The 12,564-nt window shown below is 42.4% G+C and overlaps 1 protein-coding gene across 3 annotated transcripts in view; it reads left to right on the forward strand.

The window, feature by feature from the left end:
* The window catches only part of PRDX1 (peroxiredoxin 1), a 19,975-nt gene extending 7,941 nt beyond the window's left edge, over window positions 1-12,034 (forward strand). The window contains exons 4-10 of one of the 3 annotated variants that reach the window (XM_026086591.1): window positions 478-807; window positions 919-983; window positions 7,323-7,439; window positions 8,488-8,641; window positions 8,938-9,060; window positions 9,937-10,067; window positions 11,652-12,034. In XM_026086591.1, the coding sequence (XP_025942376.1) occupies window positions 7,334-7,439; window positions 8,488-8,641; window positions 8,938-9,060; window positions 9,937-10,067; window positions 11,652-11,737 (600 nt within the window). In that variant the 5' untranslated portion in view covers window positions 478-807; window positions 919-983; window positions 7,323-7,333 and the 3' untranslated portion in view covers window positions 11,738-12,034. Of the gene's footprint in view, window positions 1-477; window positions 808-918; window positions 984-4,174; window positions 4,283-7,322; window positions 7,440-8,487; window positions 8,642-8,937; window positions 9,061-9,936; window positions 10,068-11,651 lie in introns of those variants that run through there. The other 2 variants (XM_026086590.1, XM_026086592.1) reach the window with 2 other exon arrangements.
* The last annotated feature ends 530 nt before the right edge of the window (window positions 12,035-12,564 follow it).

Here is a 12,564-nt window from a genome sequence, read left to right on the forward strand (position 1 = left end):
GAAAATACTCCCCCCCCCCCCAAATAAGTAAATAAGTAAATAAATAAATAAATCTGGCACTGCGTGTTTCCGCTGGGAAGGGGGGAGGTTTCCCCTCCCGGCCCCTGCTCTGGGCTTGGCGGCCATGTCGTGCGGCGAGGCCTTGCGGGCCCGCCGCCAGCCTGCCGGGCCGTCGTGGCAGCCCCTCTCGCCTGACTCCCGGCTCTGCTCTCGCTGCTTTTCCCTTCGCTGGGTGCTGGGTCCCCACAGCTAAGTCAGACTGCTCTGACTCTCCCCTTCGCGGCACACGGAGTAACGCGGCTGATGGTCTGCAGCACCCGAAGGGAAACTGCAAACAAAACATAACCATCAGGATGAGGTACTTTGGGAGRAAGACAGAATTTTTCCTCTGTTTTAATGTGCAGTCCTAAAGATTAGGAGCCCCRGGAATGCGCAGTGCTGGTTATATTCATTTTGTTTTCCCTTTTTTGCTAAAAGGTGCCATAAAGAGAAAGAAGCGGTTGTTCCTGAGAGGGCGTGAGCGCCTTTTGTTGCCGGTGCACAGGAATGCATTTCCTTATTTGTGCAAGAAGGTTGAAAGTAAGGTTTAACTAGATTTAAAAGGATTGAATTTAATATGGAATCATCAGTACTGAGTATGTACAATCTTGCCAAGTCAAAGCTACAACTATTGATTTCAAGAGGAGCAGAATTTGGCCTGTAACTGAGAGAAGAGTATCCCTCAGTGTACTGGACTGTGTATTTAAACTTAACCACAACTAAGAATATTACAACCAGTTTTGACTTTTACTCCAGGCTTCCATTCTTGTAAGTATTTTATAAACTTTTAGAATCTGAAAAGTACTGTAAGCTCCTCTCAGAAGTGCAGGCAAAATATATACCTAACAGAGCTTTGAACAGGATTTTATTTCCTTTCAGAAAGACGATTCTGCTGCAGATTCTTTTATTGCTGTTCTGACTTAAATCACGCCAGAGACTTAAAGGTACAAAGGTTAATTCCTCTCTTGGGCATTCACATGACCAGATTTTTCTGTGGTGCATTTCTGTTTAGGCAAAATACAGGCAAGTGGAAGGAGAGTTCAAGGAAAAGACAACAAAAAGTAACATAGAGGAAATACAAAACTGGGAAGGAGGAAAGAATAAAGGGGAAGGAGAGTGCTGGGTTTGGTTTGTTTTTAGGGAGACATCACCAATCACAGATCGTTTAAAAACAACAGTCTTAACACTGTAGAAGATGCTKGAATTATATGAATGCTAAATATGAAAGCTTTAACAAACCTCAGCCTCCAATAATATACAGGGAGTAAAAGAGAGAAGGGAAAGAAGAGAAAATCCTTTTGTTTTCAAAAGATAGTGATCATCCAAGCATACAGCCATAAAAATTGTTAATTAAAAAGCAGGTATTTAGGGAAGGAAAAGGTAACACGGACATTTTGATCTAGAAACACAGTCTTMATTTGAATTAAAGAAGAAAAAGCAAATATGTGCTTTGTATATTTAATGATATGTAATTGTTTTCATTAAATGTAATGTGCACCAACTGCTTATGCATATATGCCCCAGGGGCTTGAACATTTCAGTCATTAGACTTTTTGCCTATATTATATTCCACTGTCCACAGAAGGTCAGGATTTTACTCTTACTATGCCCCTGATGGTGCTGTACATATACTATAAATTCAGTATGTTCAGGATTCAGCAGGCTTTCTGCATGTGCAGAGATCAGCTCTACAGAACATGCATGGTAATTTCCTAATGTGCTGGATTTAGAGGGCGTGCTTGGATCATCTCTGCACAGCCAGTGCCATAAAACTGGTGTGTATATGCTCAGTTTGCCTGTGCCAGGTATCTAGTAGCCCAAGCCCAGTTCAAGCAACTGTTCTGACTAGGCTCATATTACTCCGTAAGTCCTGGATACACTTATGCAAAATCCTCGAATTCTGCTCCAACAAAATACATGGAAACCCAAACATACGTTAGTGTCCTGAAATAGGACCTATGTCTTTGCATTTATTTGGCATATCCTTGTCACATCATGGACCCATTCCCAAACAAGGTGCCTGGGAGAGGCTGTCATCAAAATGATACCTGTAAAATATGTCTGGGTTATTGATTTGAACGTTGTAGGACAGTCTMAGTGCTCCACCACAGCAGGGCCAGCCTGCTCCTCTTTGTTTCTCCATAAACTATGTATGTTGGGCATATCTGCATGTATGGGTGCAAAGAGACCTAAGCTTGGTCTGCTGATGCTCCATGCTAATCAGGTACAAGATGATCCTGTCTGGCAGCTATTTTAGCAGAGCGTGACACCAAGGCTAATCCGCTGCGCAAAGAGGGATGCGTGGAGAAGCGAGATATAGAGAGAGCTCTGTTCTTCTGGCACCTGTGAAAGGCATGCCCTTTCCTTCTTGAAGAACTTCAGTTTGTTTTCTAAATAGCATCTTACATCTAAAGACTGAAAGAGGCTACAGAAACATATCTGCTCACTGAACAAGGAGCAGCTCTGACCATTTCTCACGCCAAAACCTCCAGAAACAGATGTTTGGAAAGAGCAGCTCAGAAACTAATCAAAAGTAATGAGGCCATGGACATATGAATGGAAATGAAATGCTTAAGGCACAAACCTGGAACAAACTGCATTGTGGTAGCTATGCAAAATATTTATACTATGCAAGTGTGAGAAATGAGCATAGCTAGCATTAAAGGAGCTTGAAGCCATGAGAAAGTCACTACTGCTTTGTCCACTGGTAGATTTGTTAGAGTTGCAGCGAGACTACGTTGTTCTAGAGGTTTTAATGGGACTGCTTGATGTTTCTGGGGTTAACCTGTTCTCAGGGTGCATGGCCTGAGTTGATAGGTAGGTATATACATTCCTCAATTTATAGACCTCAGTTGTCATAACATGGACTTAGCCACATTAAGAAAGTTTATTTTCTTTTCTATAAAAGATTAAGCGTGTTGTAACAATAGAGATTACAGTAGATAAAATCTTTGCGTTAAGGTGAATTCATTTTTTTTTATATATATGTATACATGTTACGTTGCTTTTTATAGTTAAAGGAGTAATTTCATCTGGTACTGAAACCAACCATCTCCTGGGTGAATCACCATAGAGCTTTGGTCACTGAGCAACACTACATAGTAGTGTAGATTATATTGTTTAGCATTTAAGGTTTGTTAATCCTTTGTAGTTTTCTCCACATTGCAATTTGTAATCATGTTTTAACAGGTATAAGGAACATGACTTTAAACTGTGAAACAGGCAAGCAGTAAAAGTCAGTTGGTGAACAAGTTTATCACTTTTGACAAAAGCAAGCCCTTTTGTTGCTGATATGTCCTTTATGGCCTTTAACACTAAATAGTTAATAAAACTGTAATATTAACATTCAAATTTTGTACCTCAATCAAAAATGCAAGGTCTGTTTCAGTTCAGTCTTAGATCCAAACGCAATGTGCATGGGATTCACTCAGGCTAAATGTCCCAGAGTAGATTTGCTCTGGGAAGGGTACAGAGCTCCCTGTACCCAGCTCAGAGATCGTGCTTAATTTAATTTTTGGGTTTATGCCTGATTTACACGACTTGCACCAGGCTTCCCACTGATGGAAGCAATTAAAGCCTTAAGAATCAGTATCAGGTTGAAGAGGCAGTTTATAACAGAGGGAGGTGATAAAAGTTTTGATCCTCCCCATATGCAATAGTTTCTGCGCACATACATTATTTTGTTAATAGAAGGTCTGATTTTATTGATATTAAAGTCAATGGCAAAACCCCCATTCACCTAAATGGCACGCCAGTCATGTTCATCTTAATCTCGTTCACAATCCAGGGTGTCCTCTGCCTCTTTTTTGGCTACTGACTTTCAACTAATTATAGCTTGGTCATATTAAGGCATTAAAAAAAAAACCCGTTTCTTCTTGCAATGAGCCATTGGAATCACCTTCCCGTTAACTGTTGATGACTGTTGCACTGGATGTGTTCGCGGCACCTCCCGGCACGCTCTCCGTACAATTATCGCCATTTATTGCAATGCTCTTGCAGCCGGGGCAGCGCCGCCGCCGAGATAAGCCGCCGGGCGCCCGCTATCGAGCAAGCCGGCAGCGCGGGCGGCCGATGTGCCAAGTCATGCTGCCCCTGCGCGGGGCGGCGGCGGCGGCGGCGGCGGGGCCCCGGCGCGGCCTCGCGAGAGCGGCGCGGCTATAAAGGCGGCGGCGCGGCGGGGGCTGCGGCAGTGCGGAGCTTCCTGCAGGCGAGGCGCGTGCGGAGGAGCTGCGAGCCGCTTTGTGTGAGCGCTGCGCCGGGGGGGGGGTGCGGGTGCGAGGGGCCGTGCGCCTGCCGCGGGGCGCCGGGCTGCGCGCCGATTTTTTTATTTTTTATTTTTCCCCAAAAAATGTTGTTGGCTTTCCGCTCTGCGCGGATGGGGTCGCGGAGGGGGTGCGGGGCGAGCGCGAGCTCTCTGCAGGCTTCCCCCGACGGGTGCTCCGGCCTTCTGCCGCCGCTTTTTCCCCTCTCCCGTTTTCGTGGGGGTGGGGGGAGGGCGGGGAGGTTAACCCTTGCTTGGGCGCCTGCCGCTCTGCCCTGCCCTGCTCTGCTCTGCTCTGCTCTGCCCTGCCCTGCCCGCTGGGACGGGCGCGCCGCGGTGTTCCGCGCGGCCGGGCCGGGGCGCAGCGGCGCGGAGCGGCCACCTCGCAGCGCGGCCCTCCGCGCACCCAGCGCCCTGGTGCCCCCAGAGCTTCGGGCTGGRTAGTGACGAGCCCCAGAGGCGCGTAGGCCTCTGGCCCTGAGGCGTGAAAGAAGGGGGCGTGTGCTGGGTTGGAGGAGTCCGCCATGCGGGCGTGCAGGGGCAGCGGGCGTTTGTCACGGAGCAGTTCAGTGACCTTCCGTGCCGGCGGCCGCCGGGCTCTTCCTTCTGCGCCGCTTCGGCGAAGCAAGCTTAGCGGTCTGCCTACCTGCCTGCGGTGTACGCGAACCGAGGAGATCTGTGACAATATCACTCTTAATTTCTGACCGCAGCTCGGTGACTTAACCGCATTTTTGTGACAATCTGAAGGTAGCGAAGGGGGATACTTGACGGTGTGTTTTGAAATGCCCTTCCACTATCGTTCAGATATCTTAAAGCTATGAATTTCTGGTTAGAGTGCTGGACTAGTTTACGATAATTGCAATTTGGAGATAATTGGTGCTGTGTGCAACTAAGAGCACTGAAAGATATTCTGACCTGATTAAACTGCACTCGACTTGTAGTGTCTATATGCCTCTCTTCTAGGATGAAAGGAAATAAAAGACTGAATCTGTGTTCTGTCACATTGGGTTAGGAAATGCTGTGGTTAGAGGACCAAGCAGAACATGTGAGAACACATACTAACCCTGCACAGAGAAGCAGATGTTGGCAGGCTGCGGTGGGTGCTCTAAAGGAAGCAGGTGGCTCTCTTGCAGTACAGTGCAGCTATGTCTCCTAAGCTGACATTGAACACCTCACCATGTTGTATGAAAAGGGGACAATATCTTCTAGGTTAGAAAGGGGGAGTATCAAAGAGCAAATCTGACAGCTTTTATTTGACACTGAATCCCTAGTAAAATGTTCCAGGGGACTTGCTGATGGGACAAATAGAGGAGGACTGGCATACTACTGAGCAAGTGGATGACCTTGAGCTTGAGTAATGGGAAAAAAATTGAATTTAATGATATAAAATGCAGGGTCATGCACTTCAGACTAAACAGCTATTGCTTATAAGATAAAACTCACTAGTTGGAGGCGTCTCAAAGGAAATACTGTGCAATGGCTGCCCTCCCACTCTTAAAGAACTGTAGTTTTAGAATTGCATCTGCATTCATGGCTACATTAGATGTACAGCAGGAGTATTAATGTTATCCAACTACACCTTTTCAGTAAGATCCCATGAACATGCTGTATGGTTCTGGCCACCTTCATTCATATGTGTGCTGCAGTTGAACTGCTTGGATGAACAAGTGGCTGAAGAGCTTGCTGCAAGAAGGAGTTGAAAGGGTGAAGGCTGAGATATAGCTGATTACTATCTATGACTATACTGTGAGGATATGCAAGAGAACCTTTCAAAGATAAAATGGTGCTAGTAAAAAGGCTAAACTGGCAAGTTTAAACTTGAGCTGAAAACTAAAGCCTTATGACTTCTGGACTAGTTCTTTAGGAGGAGTGTGGCTGCCAAAGGAGAAGGAGCCAAGAAATGAGGTGCTCTCAAGCTGCTTAAAAACAGATTTAGTGCCTTGCCAGCAAGACTTAGAGGGATCCTTGAATCTCTGCTTTCCCTTGCAAGATGAGACTCATGTTAACCTTTCAGAGGCTTGTGTCTCCAAGTCAACTAGATGTTTATAACACTGATTAGGTGAATTAACTTCAAAATGTTTCTGTGTGAGCTGAAGAAATAAGGTTCATAAGTGTTATCTCTCTGAAAAATTACACTTCAGAAGCAACTGAAACTTTAAGGTGATAGATAAATACTGCATTCTCAGACTGAGCAAAAGAAACACCGTACAAAAACTGGTACAATGTGTGACAGTAACATTTAAGGCAGGTAGCCTGAAGTACAGTGTTTGTCCAGTTGTTATACCCCCTCTTTACTAGAAGACTTAAAACAAGCAAGCAGGGGGAAATAAAACACCTAAACCCTGGCCTTACTAGTTTAAGACTTGGTATATAACTGTAATTGTTAACATAAAATGTTATTCCCAAGTGCACTGCGAGTCTTCCATTTGCAAATAAAACAAGATCAATTATTTAAAAGGCTGAAGTGTAGTTATATAGGGCATTGTTTTTGGGAGGTTAACAACTGTTCTCTTCTTCCAGAATCAATAGGAAGATAAAATTCAAGGTCTTAATTTCCCTTGTAAACTTGAAGGCTCTCCTCACTTAAAAATTAGAAAACTTAGACTAACTTACTCAAAGTGAAACTGGAAGTTTTATTGAATGCTCTAGAACTCTGTTATCTTTGACCAGATAACAGCTCAGTCTGGTAGAGGACTAATTACTGTTACTTGCTTAGGAGACTAATGATCCATAAATCTTGTACAGTTAGCAGTCTAGCTAGTAGCTTGGTCTGGATACTTACACTGTGTTTATCTGAATCTGATTGTATTCCTCCTTGAGATTAAAAACATGTTGCTTTTACTGGACTACCCMAATGGCAAATGTGAAACTAATCTTGCTCTTAAGCCTTGTGTTGCAAGACCAACTGCTGATGCATTGTCCCTGTTGATATTCAATCTAAATTGATAAGATGCTTTGAATACTTGCTTTTGGGTACAAACATACTGCTGTCTTAACTGTGTCATTATTAACTCTTTTCTAGAACAAATCAAGATGTCTTCAGGAAAGGCATTCATTGGAAAACCAGCCCCTGAATTTACTGCCACGGCTGTAATGCCAGATGGACAATTTAAAGACATCAAACTCTCTGACTATAAAGGTAAACATATCTGCTTCTTGGATTACACAAATCAGTATCCATATTTGAAAGAGGGAAGGACATCTGAGTAATGTATCTTTGATTTGGTTTCAAAGTAATGGTGACCACTGCTAGTAGACTGAAGTATGTAACTTGTGCAGCAATTCTGTTGAGTGATGGCTGGAGAAGACTTAGAAAGCTATGGGGAAGCTGTGACACATGGCCAAATGTTCCCGACTATAATTCCTGCTCATCAACATAAAATTCCCCCTAAACTGTAATGCTGGATCAGACTCATTTGGCTTGTTTTATCACGCTACAAAAAATGATGCAACATCTCCAGAGTATTGTGTGGAACAGCAATATCTTGTCTCTTAAGGGTTTTCTGGCAATAGGAAGTAGGCTCTTTCAGCTAACCAATGAAGGTCCTTTCTCTAGAGTACTATAAAAATGTCTGCCTTACAAAGGAAGAAGTTCATTAAATCCAAGTGAAAGGCTTAAGTAATCAAGTACTGATGCAAATAAATTTAGAAAGAGGCATCTCTAGCTGGAAGCTCCTTGCCCTCAGGCTTCATAAAGGCAGTTATTAGGTGTAGACTAGTCACCTAAACAATTGAAATGTCTTCTGGCCTCTGTTCTTTCAGACATATGGTATCCCACATTCTGTAAGTAATCCAACTGTAGGGTCTCCTGGTGTAGGTACTAGGTGGTACTCTGAGCCAGCCTGGGGGATTAGACCCAAGAGATGGATGTTCCTTGTCAAATTTGAGCATCCAGTTCAGCAGACCTTGCTCGAGTAGGGGTTTTGTATTGTTTGTTAGCTGTAGGATGACCTTGGATAGTGTTGCAAGTGGTATTTGGCTGAAATGAAAATCCCCTGTGGGCTTTATAGGGCTTGCTGCCTGTACAGCAGGCCTCAAACAGGCACCTGCAGTTCATCATTTAATCTTTAAAGGTACTTTTGTACCCAGCTGGTTCTCCTCTGTGGATAGCTGAATGTTTATGCTATTGAATATGAAAACTCTTAAAGACTAAGGTAAGACTAACTGGTGACACTACTCTTTTTTAGGAAAATATGTTGTGTTCTTCTTCTACCCTCTGGACTTCACTTTTGTCTGTCCGACTGAAATTATTGCATACAGTGACAGAGCTGACGAATTCAAGAAAATTAACTGTGAAGTAATTGGAGCTTCTGTTGACTCTCACTTTTGCCACCTTGCCTGGTAAGAATCAGCCTTTTAACTAAATATAATGTTCTGACAGGCTCAGTTATTACCAGAACTGAATCCTGAGCGTTTTAGAACTCTAACATTGCCTACTGAAATATCAAATAAAGGCACTAAGGAAGTACTAGTAGCACAGGTACTTTACAACAGAACTGAGAATACTGGTCAGTTCTTCTGTTGCCTCATGGCAGACCAATTGCAGTACTGAAGAAAGGATCAGTGTCTGTTATGATACCTTATACTTAACTCTGAACTGTCTTTTTTTCTTCATAATACTGAATTTTCTGTTTTAGGATCAACACTCCTAAGAAGCAAGGTGGTTTGGGTACTATGAAAATCCCATTGGTTTCTGACACAAACCGTGTCATTGCCAAAGAATATGGTGTACTTAAAGAGGATGAAGGTATTGCATACAGGTAATATGCAATAAGGTAAACTTAAAGTATTGCCATATGTTGCAATACATGGAACACATCAGATGAACACAACTTGCATGTACTTGAAAGTCTTCTGCAAGCTGAAACTATTGGCTATTCTAGGTATAAACTAGTTTAAGCTATTGGACACCTACAAGAGTTGTTAAATGGTTCTCCTTAGTGTTTAGACTTCACAGTTTTGATAAGTTAGACAGTAAATGCATACTGTGTTGCTTTGATCACTGTATTACTTAGAACAACTTGTTACCTACCTAGTAAGCACAGGAGTGTCATGTAAGCTGGTTAGCTTCTGTAAATATAATGCAAGACCTACAAAGTCATGAAGAGTGATTACTGGTATAATTCAGTGATTAAAGTACACAGGGATTTAAAACCCAAGCCTTGTCTTGTGTTCAGCTATTGTTGAAGTTGCTGAGGGAGCTGAACTTCTAACTTTTAATGTGATGTTGACTGGAGGACGTTGGCCAGTCAGCCATTGTGTTTTTTTGAGAACAGTGTGTGTAGTTGCTCCTTTGATGGAAGAATGCCTCTCCTTCAATTCACTTTCCTTTGGTTTCTCTCTTCCCTTGTTCTTCTGACAATATTTTGCTTAAATAGGAGTGTTATTTTCCTGCATAAGTGTTGCGACTTACCTCCTTTCCCTCCCAGCTCCTGTTGAAACAGTAATGGTTTTGAGCCTTGTATTCAATGCCTTGTGTACACAGAAGGCATTATTGGGGGGAGGGTGGAAGAAGAAGAAGTGTCAGTAGTACTAGATCACAGAACAGTGTCATGATAGGAAACTAAACTTGAATATTAAAACACTTCAGGCTAAACTGACTTCTAAAAGCTATGTTTTAACTTTTTTTTTTGTAGGGGTCTGTTCATAATTGATGAGAAGGGGATCTTAAGGCAGATAACAATCAATGATCTTCCTGTTGGCCGTTCTGTTGATGAAACACTCAGACTTGTGCAGGCTTTCCAGTTTACAGATAAATATGGAGAAGGTAAGGCTTCTTAATTTTTCTAATCTTAAAATGCTTTTCTATAGAACAGTTTCAACTAGAAAAGTTAAATAGAGGTTTGATTTGAAAGGTATTAAGTACATATATAAATCCATGCATGGCAAGTAAATGTGCCTCTTAAAATGAAGTTTGTCTGTAGAGTTACTTGAAGGGCATCATAATACTATATTTATCATGTTCCAGTTAATAGTCCATTGAGTGCTGAGCAAATATTGAAATATACAGTCCTTATGTGCTTAAGATGTCCAGCACTGAATCAGTTTAAATATTTCCTTCAATGAGAGACAGAATACTTGAGATGCAATTGTTGACGAACATAGACTGTAATTTTGCCTGCAAGGGCAAGCATAATTTAGACTCTGCAAATCTGGTAAGTTGGGGCTGTCAGTACTTACAGTGCATTTTGCTAAGTAGTCTTACTGTTGGACAAAGCACTGCAGTGCCCAGAAAGCTTGCTGGTCTTTCTCTGTGGTCATGTGTAGTGATACTAAACAAAGGGGAAAATGGATGAGAGAGTCTGTGCACAGAGGTCAAGAGCAGTATTAAGGTGCTTGAGGCTGGTAGCTTTTCTGCAGGAAATACAACAAAGAACTGCAGATGAAAGCTTGGAAACCAGTTATGGAAACTAGCTAAAGACTGGTCAGAATTGCCATACAGCCACTAATGACAGATGTTGCTACTGGTCATGCTTAGCTTGCTTCAGAGCTGGTAAATCAATTTTAATAAAACAACCTGCTATTGTGTCTTTGCTGTAGCTTCTGTGCCATCCTGCAGTTCAGTTAAGGAGACATCCCTAATATAGGATGATAGAGCTGTCACATATCTTAAATGAAGCCTCTTGGGGTTTACCATGCCCTCAAGTAGTCAAMAAATCTGGCAGCCCTTTTCCTTCAGAACTAGGACTGTATTTTCTGATCTAAACCAGGCTAGACCAGAGTAAGGTATGTAGCAACACTCAGAAGCTGAGACTAGCGTAGCTAAAAACTCCAGACTTGTATGGAGCAAGCATTGAGTCTTACTTGGCTGTGTGCAAAAAAGGCTACTTGAGGGTCACTGGAATTTTGAGACTGAGTTTCTTTTTTTTCTTTGCTGCTGAGTAATTTGTCTGGCACTACATAGAACAACTTTATTACAACTTTGGTCCTTTGATAGCCGTACAGTGGAACTATAAGCAATTCAACTTGTCTCCCCTCTCCCCGCTGCCTGCCCCCAACCCATCAAAATGTGTTCTAATAGTTAAAAAGCCTTTCTTGGACCTAGGCTGCTGGAGTTCGTGTTCCCTTGCTGTTGGGCTTCTGTAAACCATGTGGGTGGGAGGGGAGGTACAGATGTCAGCAGACAAACTTGCATGGTTCCTTGGATTGGTTTGGTTCCCTGAGTCGCTACTACCAAGCGCGCAAATAAAATGAGGAAAACAAGAACTGAATATATTGCAACACTGAATAATGTACCTTGTATAACTTCTTAAACTGTATACAATTCTTGAGTTGCTAGTTGGCTTTACAGTTGTATAAAACATGTTCTGCAGGAATGGCTAGTAAAACTTAAACATTCTTATCATTTCAGTGTGCCCAGCTGGCTGGAAGCCTGGCAGTGACACAATCAAGCCTGATGTTCAGAAAAGTAAAGAGTATTTCTCGAAGCAGAAATAAATTTCAGTCCAAGTGGAAACTAGTATGCCTTACATAAAGAGCAAGCATCAGTTATTGAACTTTGACTAAATTGTTGCATCTGAGTCGAGGGATCATGCTATAGGTATAAACTGTAACTTTTTTACTTGAAGGAAAGCTTGTCCTGTTGACAATACCTTCATAGAAAATCCTAACGATCATTATCTGTACATCATGCCCCACTGACTTTAGTGACAATACAGTGTACGTGGATAGTCATGTGTTGCATATAGAGCAGTAGTATCCTTTTGTAACTCTATTAAACTTGTGGAAAGAGCATACTGTCTACTGTTTTTATCTGTAGTCACTGAGAAAGCTGAAGGAGCAATGCAGGCTCTACCTTTGTTCTGCTGGTCAATGATCATTCAGTAGAACATAAACCTACAGAAACTACTCTTTGTAGAGGAACAGGAATGATATTGCTTCATAATATACGGGTTGTGGCATAGTCACTTGATTCAGTAAAGCAACTTTTAGACTAGGCAACTTTTAGACTAGTGATCTTGGCTAGTATTTAAAAGCTCAGTCCATTGAGCTGTCTGTAGGCAACTAGATTCACAATGCCCTTCTAGTGCTTCATTAAAATAGAGATATTAGAAGCAACACAAGCTATTAATAAGCACTTTAGTACAGCAAAGATGGTTATTTTCAGACTACACTTACTTAAATTCTAACTTCAGCTGCTTGGACTGCATTCAAAGAACAAAGCTGAAGTCTTGAAGAGTTTGGGAAGAGGAAAATGGTTTGGTGATATTAGTCTGTCAAACTTGAGCAATACTTCAGTGCCCAGAGCATGGAGCACAAATGTG

Source organism: Apteryx rowi, unplaced genomic scaffold, assembly GCF_003343035.1.
Source record: "Apteryx rowi isolate R43461 unplaced genomic scaffold, aptRow1 scaffold_7, whole genome shotgun sequence".
Lineage (NCBI taxonomy): Eukaryota > Metazoa > Chordata > Aves > Apterygiformes > Apterygidae > Apteryx > Apteryx rowi.